The 21,405-nt window shown below is 41.9% G+C and overlaps 2 protein-coding genes across 5 annotated transcripts in view; one reads left to right on the plus strand and one right to left on the minus strand.

Moving 5' to 3' along the window:
• Positions 1-16,718, plus strand: part of Coq5 (ubiquinone biosynthesis protein COQ3, mitochondrial) — a 175,374-nt gene extending 158,656 nt beyond the window's left edge. The window contains exons 5-6 of the mRNA XM_071592078.1: positions 16,240-16,351; positions 16,595-16,718. Coding sequence (XP_071448179.1) covers positions 16,240-16,351; positions 16,595-16,696 — 214 coding nt within the window. The 3' untranslated portion in view covers positions 16,697-16,718. The remainder of the gene's footprint in view (positions 1-16,239; positions 16,352-16,594) is intronic.
• Positions 16,719-16,933: 215 nt separating this feature from the next.
• Positions 16,934-21,388, minus strand: LOC139694188 (dynein light chain 1, cytoplasmic). 4 transcript variants are annotated; one of them, XM_071592621.1, is made up of 4 exons: positions 21,212-21,388; positions 20,809-20,875; positions 18,970-19,087; positions 16,934-18,835 (listed from the first exon to the last, which is right to left on the minus strand). In XM_071592621.1, exons 2-4 carry the CDS (start codon positions 20,862-20,864, stop codon positions 18,674-18,676), a joined length of 336 nt encoding a protein of 111 aa, XP_071448722.1. In that variant the 5' UTR covers positions 20,865-20,875; positions 21,212-21,388; the 3' UTR covers positions 16,934-18,673. The 4 variants fall into 4 exon arrangements, with proteins under 4 accessions (XP_071448722.1, XP_071448724.1, XP_071448723.1 ...); XM_071592623.1 differs by lacking the exon at positions 20,809-20,875 and having other exon boundaries at positions 21,212-21,387; XM_071592622.1 differs by lacking the exons at positions 20,809-20,875; positions 21,212-21,388 and adding an exon at positions 20,311-20,511.
• Between the last annotated feature and the right edge of the window lie 17 nt (positions 21,389-21,405).

A 21,405-nucleotide genomic window follows, 5' to 3' on the forward strand; every position in this document is an offset into this window, starting at 1 on the left:
ACGCATTCCGAAAGGGTTGATCCTGCGAGGCAATACTTGCTTTTTTGTTCATGATATCCTTATTTCGGGAGAGAGCAATGTTCCAGTCAACGCGGTTTTTCAAAATTTTAAGAATGCTTTCGACAAAATACCTCATTTAAACTATTCACAAACTAAATGCATATGACGTAGATTGAACATAGATAAAAGATTTTTTGAATGGTCGGATGCAAAGAGTATTCATAGATAATGTTAGCTCGAATGTGGTAGAAGTCACTTAAGGTGTGCCCCAGGGAGGTGTTATCGGAACTCTTTTATTCCTTTTTTACATGACAACGACATTAAACCCGGGGTTAAGAATGAGATACGTTTATTTGCCCACGCTGCAGTGATTTACAGATATATCCGAAATCCTTAAGTAAGGCAGCTTTAGAAGATGACCTAATTGCTATACAACGCTATTTTGAGACTTGGCAATTAGAATTATGCATAATAAAGTGCGTAGTGATGAATTTTGGAAACAGCATTTCCCTCCCGAATGCCTACGGCATTGGGAACACCGAAATGGAATGTTTCGACTCAATTAAATACCTAGGCGTTACCCTCACTCACGATCTCTCCTGGCTGAAACACATACGGGGAATATGTGGACAAGCTAACAAAGAATTAGGGTTTATTAGAGGAGTACTTGGTAAATGTGATGGAAAGATCAAACAGTTATATGTCGTTGGTTTGGCCTAATTTAAAATATGCTGCAAGTATATGGGATCCTCACAGAGTTGGATTGATTGCCGAATTGTATCGTTTTCAGCGTAAAGGAGCTAGATTTGTAAGACGTTGTTATAATAAATTTGGTAACGTAGCGAATATATTAGAGCAGCTAGGCTGGGAATCACTCGAGGAGTGAAGGTTCAATTACAGTTTAAATCTCTTTCCTACATTGGAAAGAGATTTAATACCTCTTATATAATAACTCTTTAGTAATGATATTGAAAATGAGCCATCACCTCCATTTACCGGCGGTAAGCGAGATGGGATGATGACTTTGTAAGTCGAAACCTGGGTCGTGTTTAATAAAAATATACGTGGAATAACTAAGTATTTATTTTTCTGAAATGAATCGCTTCCACAAAGTGACGCCTGAAACCATTCTGTTCTTTCTGAGATTATGTCAGTAAAATTAGAGAGATTTAGCGTAGAAGAGATAGATATAAGAACTGATTTTTCTCACAAACGATAAGGGATCAGTATAGCGTTGTCCGACCGCGGGGAAAGGGACTAGTATTCGGGTCAAAATCTATCTGCTCTGCTGTATTCAACCCCTACCACACACCCTAGCGGTGGCTTGCAGGGCGCTAAAAAATTAAGGAAAGGGTGTGTTTCATGCACACATCCGAAGAAAGCATTTGGAGGCACCAAATTTTTGGGAAACAGAACGAACAGAGAGAAAGACCATTAGGATTCAGCAGAGAGCATAAGGTAGTTTTGGTGGTGCTTGCGAACCACCGTCGATGAAAATGGAACTTTTGTAACACCCGGAGAGAGAATAGTTCATCAAGGATTGTAATGAGGACGACCTCCAGAAATTACGAGACTTGGGAATCAAGTTGGTGAGTCCTACTGGGAAAGGATGAAACGACGAGACAGGAAAGCCACGGGGATCGAGATGGTGCGGGGGCTAACGTAGTGGCTTCCCACCCAGAGGGCGCGGGTTCAAATCCCGTCGGTGTTGAATATTTTTCAGAGGTATCTCGATCCCTACTTGAGGTGCTTTGTGGAGGGCACTTTGGGTGAGTACGCCGTCCGTCGGATGGGACGTTAAGATGTGGACCCCTTGGCGCCTTTCGTAATGAGTAGGCTAATGCCGACGCCGGGCTTCTCTCCACCCTTCATCCTTTCCCATCCATCCCCTATGGCGCAAATGACCTCAGTTGTCGGTCGCCTCCCCTAAAAACTACTACTAGGAAAGCCACTTCGATAAGCATTGCGATTGAAGGAATGCAATACAGGACGATGCTGTTTGTGATTGATTGTCAAGGGTACTTGGGCATAGTTGGAACGGCGAAGCAACAGACAAGATTCGCTAGCGAAAGTGCAAATGAAGAGGAATTGACTTTCGTTGAAGGCTATGCGTGTACACTAGCCCCTACCCCAATCGAAGACCTCCATCTTTCGAAAAAAAATGAAAAGTCAGAATGAGGGTTTTACTCTCTCTGTGTTCGTACATACAAGGTGAGTTCCGATAGTAATGCAATTATTCTTTGATAGTAATTTATTGAACAGATTTGCACAAACACTAAAAAAATTTTCAAAGTACTGTCCTTGGGCCTCTACACATTTTTACCAGCGACTCTGCCATGACCGGTACGCACCCTGGAAGGCATCTTCGGGGACCTCTCGCAGGGCCTTCGTCACGGCTGATTGAATCTCTTCTATGGACGAAAAACGGGTTCCCTTCAGGGCTACCTTAATCCGAGGGAACAATGATAAGTCTGCTCGGGCGACGTCAGGACTAAAGGGGGGCTGGGTGAGCGTTGGCACCTGGTATTTGGCCGGGAACTCGCGGACTCGTAGCGCCTTGTGGTGATGGAGTTGCCTGGTAGCGGAGATATTTTTTCTTGTCCTGATGACCCTTTTTCGGAGTCACTACTGCACATCCAGGTAGTAGGCTGCGTAAAATGTCTGTCCTTGAGGAACATTTTCCTAATGGACCACTCCTTTCCTGTCGAAAAAGACAATTAGCATTGTTTTCACATTTGATTAGATCATTTTAGTCATTTTGGGCTTGGGGGACTGGTCGGTGTGCCACTCAGAGCTTTGGCGTTTTTTTCTTGTTATTATTCTAAAATCCAGGTTTCATCACCAGTGATGACGTTGCCCAAATAATCTAGTTCATTTTCAATACGTTGCAAAAGTTCACTTGAAAAAAATCTGCTCGGTTGGTCTTTCGTGACACGGTCGGCGGCAGAAGTTTACGATAACTGACGTCCTGCCGCTTCAACAGCTTGGAGAGCACTGAGACCGGTTTCGCGGCAAAGTTTAGCGTCCCACCTACCTACTCCAAGTGGTTCGATCCCCCTCCGACCAAAGGGAGCGACGCGGGAAATTAATTTGCATTAACTTTTGGAACGCACCCTGTACATGTACGTTACAAAATGCAACGTGTGCGCATGTGCAATGATTTCCAAAGGTCTGTGGGCAGTGACTGGCATCCCGTGACGGGGACGCGAAAAAGGAAAGCGAAGGGGATGGAGAAGGGGAAATAACGTAAGGAAGGAGGAGTCGATCGTGACAACTTTCCAATCGACTCGCGGCGAAGGTCTTGACTAGAGCCGTGCACAGACACGCGTGTGGTTAGTGGCGCGCGCGTACATGTATACTCATAAGCGTCGGTGCGAATCTCCTTAGCCCATAGCGCCTCCCGCGGCTGGAAGCGGCAGTTCAGCGGTGAGTTAACTGTTTGCAGCTTTCACTTAATTGTTTTCTCCGAGTGCCTTGAGCGGACTAAAATAGAGCCCCCGCCCGCCCCACGTCTCACCCCCGGCTAGAATCCTCTCCCGCTATTGGCGGGGGTGCCCGCGACACACACACGCACACGGTCACAGAGTGCGCGCTGCCGCTGACAAGTGGAGCGCGAAGCAGGAGAGACTTCCTAGACGAAGGCACATTTCCTCTTAAGTGAAGCGAGAGGAGCACTCAGGGAAAACTATTTTGGCCTCTTAAGATGTCTTCCTGTTCTTTTTCGTAGAGGAGTGAACGGGTGACAGGCAAGAGCCGGGGGATTTCATTAACATTCGTGAAGAATCGGCGTAGAGGGACGCTCGCTTCTAGTAGATGCGAGCCCATTTACAAGTCCTCCATTTAATTTACACGAATGCGGAGTCGACCGATGGCAGTAAATAGAGCAGAACTTGATACTTGAATGGATAGCCCAGTCGTGCGAATATTGAAAGTTTTATATTACATTTAAGACTTTTGTCTCTTGGGAGACGCACACTGACTGGTAGTTACGGGTGACATATTGCCTGGAGTCAGCGACCTCGAGAGCAAGGAAACTACATGCAAGGCTTGTACTTTTAGGTGAATGGCAATCATTCGATTTTAGCGTTGACGCAGAGGAAATAACTTCTGGGTGGAAGTATTAAGTTGGCGAGCGAGGCGAGAATGCGAAGAGAATTGATGGCTGGGCATACACTGGATGATTCGAGGGATCAATAGGATTCCCTATACGTGGCCAATTTACGGAACGTCAAGTTTGCCCTTCGCAAACATTAAACTGTAAGGATGCGCATCAACAATCACCCAATAAAGCAATTTCTGATGCCTGGTGGTCTTAAACCTCCTGCAACTCGCCGTAATGGCGGCTTGCAGCGTGACCTGTAGATGCACATTAACCGGAAGCCTTAGATGATGTTGAATGCGGTTCCTGTGCCAAAGAGAAAGAAGGGCCGAGTGGCTCGGCGTGGATGAAGAGAAAATGACACTTATCGTCTTGTATCGGAAACGAGGAAGGACGGATAAGGGAATGAGGTAAGGAGTGATGCATGATTCTAGCGAAAGTATTGAGAAGGAAATGTGAATGAAGAGAGATCAAATTCTGCCGGGGTGTGCATCGGCGGACTAAGGCAATCGAACTGATGTTGTTGCCCCTAGTTGTTGCATCTTGTTGGGAAGCCGAGATATAAGCGCCACCTTGGCTGTTTTCCGAATTGTTAAAGGAAAGAAATGTGGTTCGTCTACGTCAACATGGTACCCTAGCCGCAGCTAAGGCATATGGCATTGGATAGGGCTCATTCCATGTTGTTTAAATGTTAAAATCTAACAGAAATGGTTTGAATTCATAGGACGGAACTAGTCTTTGCGACAGCATGCGTGCATTATGGCGTCTAAGTTTGAAATACTTCTCTAAGCATGCGAGATGAACATGCGGGCAGTGGAAAAAATGAAAAAAGTGTTAGATTAAAGGGAGTGTAAGGCTATTTATCGCTTAAAAAAATGTTTTCCTAGCGTCGTCGCTTATACTTATTCCCATATAAACATATATGATCCCTAATTATTGGTAGGAAAAGCTGGCAGTTCCAAATCTGCCGGTTCTAAACTCGATCTCTCTGATCTATGCCTGATCCCTCTTACCATAGTACGACGGGGCTAGGAACTCGCTTTGGACAGGTCACAAAAGGACCTTCTTCTAATAAACGCCGGAAATTTTACCTTTAACCTTTGGCTCAATCTAGTTTCTCTAATAATCGTGATACGATGCTAATCTTATCTTAATATAGATTTACCAACCTGGCTCAGGTGGATCTGTTTTCAATTTCGCTCCTTGCTTCCCGTCGTATTCTCAATCAGAAAAGTGTTGCGTCGCTGTGTCTGTGAATATCTACTCTCTCTGGGAACTCAAATGATTTGTCTTTATTTCGGATTTTTAGTCCTGATTGTAATCGTCGTGCTTCCATTGGATGCCAACACAGGCTATCCAGCAATAATAATAACAATGTGGCGATTTCTGTTCCTTCATAACGATTCTTCGCGAATTATGCTGCTTTTCCCTCGGTGCTAATACCGCTCAATCCCGAAAATCAATGCTCTTGTGATATAACCCATCAATATTTGAAAGTATTATCGTTTTTTGTTCGAACACCAAAATGTTATTGGCGACATCACTACTCCTCGCGTGGTTTCTTCCTCGTTTCTTTTCCTTCGGCGAAACGGAAACTTGGGTAATTTGTTTATTTTTTTTGCTTTCAGCGTGTTTTCCTCATAGTAATATGGGTTTAATAAAAAATTCCCAACACTTTCCAGAGCGAAATGTGATTATTTAACCCCTATAAATTCAGTTATCGCCGAAAGTTCCGCAGCGACGCTGGCTTCAGCCCAAAATACACCAGCATATTATTTTTGTATACATGTATTTGTATGTACATATATATGTGTTTATGTTTGTAGGTATATATGTATGTTTTATATACGTATAAATGTGTGTGTGTTCCTCCTTTGGGATTAGGCTTCCGCCCCAAGAAAAGTCAGCGGGAAAAACTGGCGTCGTGCATGAAGTTTGAAGGTGGGAGAAAACGTGTCATTTTAATCGAAGGACTATCATTTTTTGTCTTCAATTTTCATCCATCGCCTTCCCCAAATTGCCTATCATTATCTTAAAGTATCCTCTAAGCTATCACTCACTTCATGCTGAGCGGTGCTTTTTTTTATAAAAATAACAATAATAAAACATCGATCGTATTTGTGCGTGCAAGCAGATGACTTGAATGGGGCCGTTTGGTCTTACATTTTACTGCCAGAATATCGACAGCAATACGCACTTTAAAGAGAGATGACAGTGCAAAGGGACATCAAGTCGATGACGACTGCGCGGGAATGCGGCCCATGGACGGGGGGCGCGTGGGAGAGGGCCCCAACGAGGGCCATTCCTCTTCGAGGGCTGACGGATCGTCCACAGCATACGACCTGGCTGCGTGGTGCTTTTGACGTCGTTCAATCGGGGCGTTTTTATGGGGCGAAGGTGCCCCCACCTCTTCCCCATTTTGTGTCGGGATTCTCGTGGGTGGATTCGATCAATTGCTTGCGTGTGCTGCCACCTGTCGTCGTGCGTCGTTAGACTCGCGGGTCGCACGCGAGGCGGGTCCGTTTTTCGTTGCGGCACGCGACGGGGGCTCATCTCGTCGGCGGGGGGGGGGGCAGGAGGAGGCCGCGAAAAGTTGTGAAGGGAAGGGGTGGGGAAGGAGGGGAGGGGGTAACGTCACTTCAACTCCTCCCCTCAGAAAGAGGGTGGGGGTGCACCCCGCGTGGGGGTTCACGTGGATCGCCGTGCCCTAGTCCGCCGGCCGCGCGTCGACGCGGCACCGCTAATGTTCTGTGTTACTCACCGATTGCCTCCTGCCCCAGTCACGCGGGGCACGAAACCCGGGGAAAGAAACAACACTCCCCGCCCCCACCCACGTGGAAAAAGGCCAGGCCAAAACAAATTGAAGTGAAAAAGACTTTAAAAAAAATCTTCAATGCCCTCGTACGGATATATAGTATGTGCAAGGTTGTTGTATTATATTTTACGTATGTACATTTACATACAACACACGCACACACTGTTGGATACCATAGCCAGCAAGCTATGTGATTTTTCGGGTACCAGATCTTCCTGGGAAACCATAACCGGCACAGGAAAAGGAACTGGCCCCTCTACCCCGATGTGCGAATTTCACACGCTGTCGGGTTTACTACTGGGTGAACTCTATCATCACCTACCAAACCGACCTTAGGGGGTTGATTACTATGTGTATGGTTTTATAAATTATTTAATCAAGGTTACCATAAAAAAGTCCACCTGCAGAACTATTAGAGCCATTCCCAAACAATGCAAATTCATTTAAAAAAAGGCGCAAAAAATGTGTTTGAAAATGCATATAGTTGTGGGTAAAATTTTATGCGTGAATGCGCACTGAATGTATGTTACCACCTGGCAAACCGCCAACGTGTAACAATATCCTTTAATAATAATAATAATAATGATATATTTTTAGCAATAATTATACGTCTCACTTTGGGTCACGCCTGTTGCGGTCAATAATCCACGTCCACCGCCGATTCGTAACAGGTTCGCTGGAAGAACGCGGCTGCTGGCCCGTGTGGTGGATTTTAACAAACACACGCCAGAGCATGGATTTGGGGATTCCACAACCTGACTCTCCCGAACGGGTACTCCGCACCATTCAATTTTAGACATAATTGGCAGTAAACGCTAAGACCCAATCCACGTGAGTGCGGCTACGAAGCGAATTAGCTATGCTAGTCTACGAACCACGGTTGTTGCGAAAGAACCACGTATTGTTGTCATGGAATGATTCAGCAACATTTAGTCAATGTGATGGAAGAACGTCGCAAATTGTTTTCAGTTTAGTATGCGTGGAATTTCACTTTCGCTTCGGAAGCGGTCGTGCGTCGTTTGCCCGTTGAAGACAGAACGTGTTCATCTCGCATTCGGGTTCGACAGACGTGTATGTCCAGAGGAGATAATTTTCATCGCACTTTAATTTGGCGGGGAAGTGTCACATTTTATTACATTTCAAGCACCAGTGATACTCTTATGATTGTTTCAAAGTCTCTTTAATTTGTGATAATTATATATATTCTTATTTTTAAAAGTAGAAAATATTCCGTCGATAAATATGAATACAAACCATCGTTAATTTTTCATTGAAGCAGAGAGTTAAACAATATTATTATTCTGTTATCATATAGAATACGCGTATAAAAGAACGTCTTCCGGAAACTTTAATTATTAGATTTTGACATTTATTTTTTAAGTTACGTAATAATTTCATCGCAGTGCCAGGGGGTAAAAGGTGGAAGGGTTCAAAGAAGTGGGATGGGACACGAATGATTTGGGATGTGAGGTCGGTTGAACTACGTAATTAAGAATTGGATCAATGTTTTGGGGAGCGGAGAAAATGCTTTTTGACGGCAATTGTTGAATCCTGTTGGACGAAATGCCTTATTTAGCCAAATTATTGATAGGTTTTGGAGGATAGAAACGCGCATTATGTGTTTGTGTGTGTGTGTGTATGCTTGCATGTATATATGCGTGTATGTATATGTATCCCGGTCAAGGAAATATTTTTACCCTCGTGATTTGCCTGATTCTGCCTTCCCCACCTCTCCTGTGTTCGTCCTTTATATACGGTTTGGTAGGTGATGGCAGAGTTCACCCAATACTAAGCCCGACGGCGTGTGAAATTCATACATCAAGGGAGTGGGGCCAGTTCCTTTCCCTGTGCCGGCTATGGTATCCCAGGAGGGTTGTTAGGGTCCCAAATTACCCCGGCAGGCCAGTGTCCTGATAAAATGAGAGAAAATAAGGAAACTTACGTGGACCGATTCAAATGACTACTCCTCTTTCGGGAGGAATGAAAAAATTAGGAATGGTTTCTCACTGTCCATATCTTCGGTGGGTAATTTCATGGTGACCATGTTCTCGGGCATACTCAAGCAACTCCTTCCTTACCACCAGCAGAGGCATTGGTTGTGGAATGAGTTGAACCCGGTCACATTCCAGGTTTTCATGTAGACCCAAAGGAAACTATGTCGCTGTGAAGGAGACGATTGGGTGAAGGCTTTAGCCATGAGATATCGCGGTCATGTCCCTCTCCCTTCATGTGACCAGGGTTATAAAAGCGATCGATTATGATCTGGCGCGTCATATTTACCAGGAAAGCAAAATATGAAGCAAAGCTCGAAAACTTTTTTTTGTTTCCATGACTAAATTTTTATGCATATTAATTGATCCATTCGCGTTTGTTTGAAATATCGCCTAAAAATACTTAATTTTCAGGCCAGTTGTAGGTATTCCTGAGTTTAAAAAGTAAAATTATTACAAAAAGATTGTTCTCGACACTTCGTGCCCTTAAATGACCGTGTGGGCTTTTATTGAATGGCTTCTGATGTTGTCCTGCTACTTTTATTGGGGTTGTGAAGACACTTAAGTATTTTAGCATGTTTAGTACCCTGCAAGCCACCGCTTGAAGGCATGGCAGGGGGGGAAATACACACCAGACTAATTTTTATATCGAATATTTTCTCTCCTAGCTCGATAGGCCGATGTTATTCCGATCCCTTATGATTCCTGGGAAAAATTACATCTAAAATCTATATCTTCTACACTTAATCTCTCTAAATCCATTGACATGATCTCGCCTACCGTAGTGCGATGGGTGGCTAATTACACATTTTCAACACCGCCGCTATAGAGATCTCTATCAAATTTATGCAAGATATTTAATCTGTAATTTAAACTTCGCTTCCTCTGTGATATTTTCGTAATATTACCTTGCCTGTTGAAGGAAGACGGCGCTGCCCTCCGGACGGCGTGGCGATTTCCCCTGCCCTCTCCTCTGCGCCGTCCGCTGATTCCCTTCCTTGCCCCCCCCCTTCCTCCCTGACTCTCGCAGCATCCCGACTCTCACCCGCCGCCTCTTCTCGTGGGCCGCCCCCGATGCAAGCGTGAGTCCCGCAGCCATCTGGCTGGTCCCACAGGAGACCGTCTTCGACGACGGATCCCCCAGGGGGCGATCGAGCCCCCCGTGAGTGTGCGTGTGTCACCCCAACCCTTCCCCCTTCGCTCTCCGTCTCTTAATTAACGGCAATCGACGACCCGCCTATTTAAGTCCAAATGTTCAAAATTGATTCCCATAGTTACAATTATAAATTAAATTGAATAATTAAAAGAATACGTTAGGAATATAGATAGAATGGTTAGGCACCACTATATTAATTTAAGGTAATACTGTATAAGGCACGTTTTGAACGGTTCCCAACGGCAATCACTTTATACGCATCGCTGGAACGTCCTCATCTATTGCTTTCTTCCGTTATTTCCTTCTTCTTCTTGTGTATTTTTCGCACTATCTCCATATGCCTTCATCCTCTTCCCTCCTCTGTCCGCGGCCCCCTTCCCCAATATCCTCCCTCCCACGCCACGACCTCCTCGACAGCACCACTCCGCATCACAACTTGACCTGATGAGGATCGTCCCGGAAGGAAGTTATGTGGGCTGCGTATTACGCGCGCATCTTGGGACTTGGTCTTCGTCGCTGGAGGATAGGCCTAGATTGGAGGGTTTGGGAGTCCTGGTTGTGGCAAATGAAAAAGGTGAAATGGACGGAAAGTTAAAATGAACGAAGAAGTTATTTGAGTAATACTGTGGAGAGGCGATTGGGAGAAATCCAAAGGAAGCAGGAAAGATGGATAAATGCATAGTGATTTGATTGGCGATGGGATGTTGAAGAGTGTGATAGAGGGGGGGAGAGAATGTTGGGAGAAGGGGCAGGAATAAGGGATTGGGATGTTGGGCGGGATGAAGTGGGACAGGAAATATGTGGATTTGAAGAAGAGTTTATTGTAATGCGAAGTGACCCAATTTCAGGCGTAATATGGTAAAAACCCTTCATGATGAAAGAAGACACTTTGCTTTTCCACATAATTTTTTTTTATTACGACCGTTACTTACCTGAAGATGTTACGCTCTAATGAAACCTAGGTCGTAATAAAAAAATTCTATGTGGAAAAGCAAAGCGTCTTATTTTATCGTAATGCGAAATATTTGTTTAGCGGTGCTGCACTCTTCGAACAATCGTCCCTTTCACGCAGCTGCATGCATGTTTCTAATAACAAAGAATGAGGGCCCTGGGCCCATTGAGTTTCCTCCTCTCCCTGGAGAAGGTTGCTCTCGACTCGACCTGTGGTTTGATTGCTCATCGATCACCAAGTTCTCCGACGTGAGAAATCCGCACACTGATAATACAAATATGTAATTTCTTTGTAAGAGTATTTACTGATGTAGACCAATGCTTGCCAGTGTTCACGTTTATGGTACCTGACGGCATTGGTGTTTTGTGTAACTGGTTTTGTGTTTAGTAACGGTGTTTACCCACTCGGCGCCAACTGCGTGGGATAGCGTTAAAATGCGCCAAAAATGAATGAAATTTCCACTCCACAGGATATCTGAAACGATCTATTTATCCATAAGAGGGTTGTTTCGGTCCAATAAATGCATATCTTATTCCAGCTGTAATTCCACCTCTGGCCCACCGTAGCCATGCACCAGACTGAAACAAAGATGCATTTCCTCATCAGGTCGACCATTTCTAACGCATGAATCCAATGTCTCCAAAATCTTGAATCAAAATAGCCGCCGTCCTAATGCGCTTATTACAGATGTGTCGACTATCCTTCCAGTCTATTTCTATCTTCTGCAAAACGTTTATTGAAAATGTCCATTGTACTCCTTCGAACGTCTTTTCAAAGTCAACGAAACATTATTAGACGTCACGGGTGTACGCATACCATTTCCTTTCTAAACCCATACTGATCTTCTATGTAATCATATGCCCTCTCCTTTTGTTGGTGACCCCATACAATGCCTTTGCCCCGTATGAAATCTAACTCATACACGTAGTCCAGTAATTTATCCTCTCATAGTACCGCCGCTATTCTCGTTTTTAGATGGAATCAACGCCAAACTCACTTAGTCTTCCGAACAAATTCCTCCCTTATCAATGCTGCCATAAATAACCCCGTAAAAATCCGTCCAATACCGTTTTCCCCAAATTCGAGTATTTTGGCGGGGATTTTTTCTATTCTTTATAGTCTTCTTCGGTTTCATTTCCTCGGTGGTTTTTCTATCTCACATTCAAGTATTCCTGGTCCTAAGCTATCCTTATCGACATTAAATTCGTTTTATATATTCAAACTCACTAGCCTTACTATCTTTCCCATATAAGCTCATCTACATAATCTTCCCGTCATGTTAGAACTTTTTCTTCTTTGATAAATATTTTTGCATCGCATCTCTTTTTTTTGTGAGCTGAATTTCCCATCGTACATCATGGCGGTACATTCACTTTCCTGTACATATAGCACGCCCGTTTCGCTCCGTCTGCGTAAACCCTCCACCACCCTCGCACTGCTTTTTCCACCCTTTACCCTTCAAGTTTCTCGCCTCTGTTTATCGTTTAGATCTTTCTACTTTCTCCCATCTAACTCAATGTTCACATTCTTCCATTCATATTCCTAATCATATCGTCTGTAATCCATGGCACCGTAACTATTTTCCTGTTTACGTGTTCCTATCGCTAAGTTCGCCGCTTTCTTTTTGCCTTGTTTGAGATATCCACATCTTTCTTCTAATGTACCCGTCCCCTCATCCTCATTTTACCAGCTGCTTCCTGATATTCCTTCCTTTTTCCCTTTAGTTAAATTCTTTGCATTTCATTTATTTATGCTCCGCCCCTCTCTTTATCTCTAGAATTTAACATTGCACTTCATAAATACTAAATTGTGATCCAATACTGGTCCAAGTGAACGGTGGGAGATAATCGCGCTATTCCTAAATCTATGCGTAACCATACGATGTACATATATGCGATCTTATGTAGCCCGACTGATATCTTCCTGGATCCCCCGGCATTTTCCATGTGTACCTATGCCTTTTGTGGTGTGTAAATCAGATGTTGGTTATAATTAAGTTATTTCTCCTTTAAAAACTCGATACATTTCTCCCCGCGGTCATTCCGTGCCACTCTTACTTCAACCGTATTCCCTTGCCTCACTCCATTCGCCTGCCGCCCTATTCCGATCTCCGTTTCCTACCAATATTTTCTTCCGGGTACATTCGCAATAATTTCATCTTAACTGATCGTATGCATTATATACGTACTTCTTCCTCTGTATGACTAATTGTCTGTTTGCATTGCTGGATTATCACTAAATTGAATGCGTTTACTCTTATTTTGACCTATATCTTCATGTCATTCGCTGCTCTTCTCCCCAACTTTCTCTTCAGTAATATGGCGACCTCATGTTAAATTTCCACCCCTCCGCTTTATATCGCTCAAAACATCCTCCCTATCTATCCATCTAACCTTGCACTATCTGCCTATCTGATTTTTATGTCCTCCTTCAATCTCTCGCTTGGTGTTTTCCAAATCCATATCCCTAGTCCCGTCGTAACATTTAAAACCTATTTTTGAAAATGGCATTTCTCTTGTGCCTTCTTTTCTTCTGCTTTTCATCGGACCCCATAGCTGCCACAATGGAGTCAGATGATTTTGCAACTGTGTCACTGAGGAACAGATAATGTGAATATGTTTAGTCTGGCTCCTACTCTCCAACCCAAATGGCATGAGTACTTCCGTTAGGAGCCCTTATCTATGCTCCCGCCAAAACATCTCTATGATTCATGGGAAAATGCAAATCCTTCTGCCTAATCTAGTCCATGGGGAGAGAGGAATCACAATTACCCTGTCATTCAACAAATCATCCATGATAGGAATTCTGACCCATAGTTGTCTAGTTAAAACTTGCAATATGCATTATAAAATGTAGTTAAAGAGGAAATTAAGATAAGTTCTCAGATGCCTCTACTAGTCGTTAATTATTTATGATTCAGTTGTGATAGTTTTGAAAGAAATCATGAAACAAAGATTCTATCAGCAGTGCACAACTCCTTACACATACAGACATACGATAGGTAGAGTACCTAAATGATTTACCGGAATATGAGAATGGGAAACAGCAAACAATGTTTCAATCATGTATTTTTATTACTAAATTTTATTCTGTATTTAAATATTCAGTGCATAGTTTCTCTAGCAAATGATGCAAAATGGTGACACCACACCAACGTGTCATCCATAATATCGTGCAAAGTACTTGTGTCTGGTATCTTGCAGGCACCTTCTTTCCATTTGATGCTGGACCCTTTTTGAAGATTAAATAGTGAATGGTTATTACTCCATAGAATGGAATAAGTGTGCTAATGTGAATAGAATTGGGGAACTTTGTATTTCAATAACTATACACCAACATTTTCTATTTTGGTATATTAAATGGACTACGAAGGATAGATGTAAAGAATAATAATCAAGTAGGGCTGCAACAGCCACGTACACATTCACTGAAAGTACTCAAAAGAAATTTGCATGGATGTTTGGGTGAATTGAAAGAACTATAGTAATATATGCTGAATGAATTCATAACACCAGCGTTGGAAGGTGGAATCAATTTTTAAGGCTAATAAATATAATTTGGAGAACCCCAATGAACAAGGATCAAATCATTTTACCATGAAGAAAATTAGTAGTTCTTGCTACTCTTAAGAAAACTTATATGACCTCAAAAATATCTCTCAACCATGCATATGAGAAGACAGATACTGACTGCCCAGTTATTGATGAGACATCTTCACATTATAAATTTCACATGAATAATTTTTGTGCTGGCAGTTGCTAGTGTTCTTAGACATGTTACTCATTGCTAAATTTTTATGGAGTAATGGTCTGGAGGAGCAACTGGAGATGAACTGACTGTGGCATTCTAAGTCCAAATTTTGAGGATGCTAATGAAAACTCTCATGCCGACCAAATATTGACTGATATTCTGGAAACTATATTTTTTTACAAAATTACAGGCAGTTACACATATGTAAATGACCCCATTACCCTATTTGAATGCCCTGTTGGATTTTATACAGAATGTGGTCCACATTCATCCATCAAACCTCTCTCAGTCACAGTGTGTTGGTTTTCATAAAATGAAATCAGTCTGCATATTGGTTTGGAAATCATAGTGTATCCAGAATAATAAAACATTTAATTTGAAAAAAAAGGCCAAGTGGATAGTTTTTCAAGATTTGGGTGACAATGGAGCAGAATGCTACATTTTATTGTTGGCTCAAAATGGGAATCCTGGCTCACATGAAGTGATTATTCAAAGTAAATTTGGATCCATTTGATGAATTTTTTTAGTAGGATCCAGCCATTGAGATCTTGTGCATGGGTGAACATGATTCCAAAATATATGCCCATTCAAGTGAAGCATTACTGGCTGGAGATATCAACATTGCTACACTAATTAACTGAGTATAATCCTTTATTTTTTTTTAAATTGACAATCGGATGGCTGTATGGATGAGAACCAAAACATACTATAGCTAAATCACGAATATACTTTCCTGCCCTTTGGAAAATGTAGGTGATAAGATTGTATGATTGAATATATGTATGATCCACGAACACATTTATGGGTGGGCACATGAATTCCACAAGTGAAAGTCTTGAAAAAATGGAAATCCATGATGGTATAATCTTCTATTCACTATATTCACCAAAACATAATTTAAGACTTTTGATTTATGCTGACAGCACAGTCAGGGTGTTCTAAAGAGGTCCTGGAAATCCGAGGTCATTATTTACGGGTAGTCCTGCACCCTAAATTTTCAGTATAACCTACTTTTGTCTTATGAAAATGACTCTGGGGGCTCACGTTCCCATTCCAACATAAAAAGTAACCTAAGGTTAACAACATTGATGCAGCATTTAATAACCTTGGATTTTATCCTTAAACGACATATACTTCACCTGGTGAGAGATATCTGCCGAATACATGCCTGTGGAACTACATAAATTGCTATTATTGAGTATATAGAAACTGATGGAACAGGTGAAATTACCATATTATTCCCATGACATTCATCTGAATGATAATGCAAATTTCATGACATTTTATTAATTGACAAGGTACAGCATGCAAGCCCCCAGATCATTCACATTAGGGAATGTAATAACTGCACTATCTTTTCATGCTTATAAATTCAAATTTCCATTTTTTTAAGGTCCCACGTTTAGAATGACTAAATCTCTTGGTCATCTATCGTTGAACCTTTCATAATTCCCCTATGTTGATCTGAATTTGCAGAATCTATGATGAGTACTCAATGCAAGTTATTCCGGCCATGGGTGTGATCATAGCTGGTGCCTGGGAACCATACCAATATCTTGTTGAGAGCATCAGAAAATTTCCAAATCAGGTGAGCTCTTGATTATTTACCACGATTATCAACTACCACACGTTTACATTCCAATCAGCTCTGAAAACATTTGCCTCCAAGCAGGTTCAACAATCTGTTTAGTAAATGTTACAACTATAAATTATAATTTATATTACATGAAACTATGCAATCAAGTTGGGGAAAGCTCAAATGTTGCAATGTAAAATAACTTGAAGTATTTAAAGTGAATTTTCTCTAATTGACACTCCTTTTCTTCCACAGGAGGATTTCAAGAGAATGATTCAATCTGCTGGCTTTAGTGAAGTTGCGTATGAAAACCTCTCATGCGGTGTTGTAGCAATTCACTCTGGTTTCAAGCTGTAAATAAAGTTTAAATTGAAATTCACTGCTAGTATTAATTAAGTACACCTACACTTCCTATTGCTTCAAGGGATACCCGAGCAGTGAAATTGATGGTTCAAGTACTTCACCGAGGTAAACTCCCAGCAGATGTACATGCACTGATGGCAAACCTCAACACTATCCTATTACGACACCTTTTGGTATCAATCCTCGACGAATACCTAATGATAAGACCAATGATGACCAAGTACAAAAACATTGTATTGTTTAATAGTTTTATTTTAATAGTATTTAAGTACAGATTTAACAAAATAATTTATGGTTTAACTGTTAAGGTGGCCGTGGGTCAATTTGCACAATGCGCACAAAGAAAGGAATTAGGTGGACAATCTAAACTAGGGTAACGGCGGGAGAATTGACACTTGTGCCAAATGGTGAGTGGGGAAGATTTTGACACAACAAATTTAGGACATGCCATGTGAAATTCAAAGCCTGCGAAAAACTACTTATGGAAAATAAGGTTCATTAAGATCTGTGGTCCTTTCAATGGCCAACATACACATTCACAACCTCTGCTGGTAAAGGAATGGGCACAAAAGAAAGTAACCATTTGTCCATTCATCTTGAAACAAACTTACTTCAGGAAGCTATTAACACACTTGTGCTATGAAATATAGAAATTCCAAATCTCTGCAAGACTTGCTTCACGACACACTATATATTTATATACTCATCTAACAAGCATCATTTTTTTTATAACTGCAATAGCTGTTTTAATTTCCTCCTGCACCTCCTTTAAGCCTTTTTATGTTAAGCACATGCAGAGACACGAGGGAAAAATTTGTTTTAGCAAAATTTAATGGATACTGTGGAGGAGATAAGATGCAAAATGGGAATGTAAAATAAGAATTTGACAGAGGATGGCACCTTAAGACTATGTATGTATATATGTACACAAGAGTATTTATACTCATTAGAAACAGATACATTTAAGAGTGATCTCATTTGACAGCAAATGAAATGTAACACATGAGCAATACCAACAGCAGACAAGGTGACATATGCAAATAAGCAAGCCATGTGTGTATGCACGTACACCACTTTGATTTTCTATATTTTTAACAATCTCAAGGGTTACCAGGGCGATTATAAGCACCATAGGTGTTAATTTCCAGAATTTACAACATTCCTCACTAAAAAAAATAGAAATATTTAAACAAGATTTATTGTCACAGCATTTCTTTGCGACAGAAAGGAAACAAAATTAAGTCAACAAATGTAATTCATCACTGACTTAACACTTTTTTGAACACCATAGGGAAACAAAGTTCGCGAGAGATATTTACACTGGTATAACAGGAAATGAGCACGTACACAGGGAATTAAGGCAAAAGGATGGGAGCGGTGAGAAAAATCTATGAAACACAACAGGGGGTATTCACATACAGGCTAATGTTAAAATAAGTCATTTGGTAAAGAAAAGAAAAGACTGCATTCTTTTGCTTAAAGTTCAAAGGGAAATGGTTACATGTACCTCACACAATTAAGAGATAAATGAAATAAGCAGTGCATTCCTCTGAACCAGCATCACAGACATACTCAAAACTTAATTTTTGGCTTTATGCCCTCCTTGGAGAAATCAAACATCCTTACACGAAATGGAATCTTGCCATACATAGCCTGATGTCTCTTCATTGAGACCAGGGAATTACTTCTGTGTGTTCCTTCCTTGTTTTGTTCTCTCAAGTCCCATCCTTCAGCAGCACAATGGAAATCCCAGCCAAACCCCCCCCCTTGTTGTCCCACCCACTCCAGGGCCCTCTGGTCGCGCAATCCTCTCTTTCTCTCTCAAAATCAAACGCCCTCCTTTCCCTTGACCCCTCCATCACATCAACCGACCTACAGCGAGCGAGCGATGGGGTTGGAGAAGGGAGACGGACGGACGTGTTCTGGAGGGACAACGAACAAGGGAATGGGACAATGCATTAAGAGGGCTCCTTAACCACTCTTGAACAAAAGGACCGCAACCTGCCCCAGGTAGAAGTAGATGAAGTGCCGGGTTTCGTGGGTTACGTAGCTACCGAAGTTTCGGCCGACAATGCAGTGCCATGTAGGGTTGTACCTCTTGTCGAATTCCTTCTTGATGTAAGCTGCTATGTCCTGCAAATGAATGAACGACAATATAAAATGCCAAAAAATATAAGGCAATCAGTGCAACTAAGAAAACTGTTAGGCATGATTGAAGCCAGTCATCAACTTTTCAAATAATAATTCTTATCGTCAGGCATACAAACCTTCTCAATGTTGAATTTTTCCAAGGCTTGTGTGGCACAGTCAACGGCATCTTGCTGCATCTCCTCGGACATGTCAGCATTTTTAATTACAGCTTTCCTATCAGACATCCTGCTAGACCTGAGGAAAAAAGGAAAGAACACAATTTTGGGATACTTCAACTCAAGTTCATTTAAGCAGGATTTGAAATTCTGAGGGGCCCAAAAAAAAGGCAACAAAACTAATAGAATACACCACGTAAAATGACTGATCATTCATCCTCATTCGGGAATCTAAGAAACGCACAGGCACACACTGCTACTCCTTGGTCGCCAGCGTCCGAGGTCGCCGGCTCGGGCGCGGTCCAAGCTCGACATTAGGAAAATCGTGGGTGCTTCACTAATGCTTAAACGAACGCGACCCGCGGAGTGAGAGCTTAGGGATGTGAATGATGTCCCACGGCCGTCTGCAGTTTACAGCGGCGCCAGGGATACAGAGGGTACACGGCGCGCAGCATCCCAGCCCACGCGACTCCAACACCGCCCACTCGCACGCAACCTGTAGCGCACATCCATTCCCCTCTCTCACCTTTCCCCACTCCTCCAATTTCATTCGACATTATTTATCCCGCTCCCGATTTTAAAGGCTGCCGCGCGCCGGGGGAGGCGTTCTTTTCAAACCATGAAGATCAATCATTTATGGTTGCTTTCAAAGCAGGAAAATTCGAACAAGGTGAGTAGTGACTAAAAAACCGGATAGCATACGCATAATTACTATCACCTCCACATTTTGTCGCAAGCACATCATCTATCATCAGTGGGCAACTCATACGCCAGATAAAAGAAGTTACCTAAATGGTATGAAAAAAAGATAAGTTTACGCATTCCGATTAACTTGAATGTAATAATAGTCACTTGAAAGTAACGAGTATCCATGCCAATTAAGGTGGTGGGAAAAATCAATACAAGTGAACGTGCGGGTAGAACATCATAACGTAAATGTGTGGTTTTCACATATGTGACTTTAAAATAATGAACCTCTATTCCATTACATCATGCCAACCTTAGATTTCTACCGCTTCGCACACGCACGACTACCTTCAAACCAACATGCTGCATTTCTTCCACGTTACATTTAACTACATGGACTATAAACTAAATTCGTAGCGCTTAGCGACATTCCAGCTCGAGGAACTCATATTAAATGATATAGAAAAATGCTTTTCCTGCAGTAATATATTAACGGCACAGACGGCAACTAATTCTAAACGTAGGAGGGGCAACCAACCAACCACCGACTAAAACTGCAGAGGTAAATATGACCAAGAAACGATTAAAAGATTAATTCCATTTGGAATTAATTACCTGTGTAGCAAATCTTCAGTCAGAAAGCAGGCAAGTAGACAAAGAATTCCTCCTTTAAACTTATAGAGCCAATGTTAACAGCACTATTCCCGTGGATTGCTTCTCAAAAGTTAGCGGACATGTCCAAAATCTTCTTGAAACTCAACACTTGCATCCTATTGGTCGAACCTCAGAGTCTTCTACCAGGGTCTTCTATCTACCCAGCATGCCTCTCCGCGGCTCAACTTTAGAGATACGAAAATCGATCCAAACAAAAATGAAACGAAATGCTAGCCTGCGCACGTTAAAATTCACGGGCTATAATTAATGGAGTAAAGAAGGGTAATTTTTATTCTGCTCTAACCAGAGTCCAGAGGAATCCTTATCGGTATTAATTCTAAAGCAAGCATGCAAACGTGCCACCTAAATATCATCACCAAAAGCTGCTGATCATGCACGCCATAACCTCGCTTATCATGCTCTATGTTCGCATTGAACGCTATATAGAGCTTACTGTACCAATTTATGTTCAACTTAATGGAGTCAGAAAACGTTGCCTTTATTGTACTGGTCATGGGGTGTGATTCTAGAAGCACAAAAAAGACATACATGAGATAAGGCACGTTAGCTAAAATGGAGTATTGTATGCGAATCGACATTAGCAACAATGAATGCAGTCGATTATAACACTAAAACGCTCTCATGTTACTCTCGGTAGCACTCGCCGGCGGTAATTTCTCATGAATTTATAGGCAATTTATTATTCATTTAATGAACGGCTAAATACTTGTAGGCACTAAGCAAAGCTCTGTGATTAAGTGTATCATATTTTACTTTCAGTGAAATCAAATACCTTTCGTAATTAATTAGACTATGAAAGGATAATTTGAAAATGTCAATTAAGATTAATAACTTATCTTACCTTAAAATTTAATGAGGAGAAGAACAGGCAGCAATACTATCTATAGTGGTTGCGAAGTCGTAATAGTAAAAATTTAATAATTTGTTAGTAACAAATAACGATATCGTCAGGGAAAATCACAAATATAAATTTGAAAACAATTCTTTATTTTGTTGTCTAACGTAACCCATTTCGTTGGTTTCCGTGGGCGCCGT

The sequence above is a fragment of the Hetaerina americana genome, unplaced genomic scaffold, assembly GCF_022747635.1.
Source record: "Hetaerina americana unplaced genomic scaffold, ioHetAmer1.1.p SCAF_5, whole genome shotgun sequence".
In the NCBI taxonomy this organism is placed as follows: domain Eukaryota; kingdom Metazoa; phylum Arthropoda; class Insecta; order Odonata; family Calopterygidae; genus Hetaerina; species Hetaerina americana.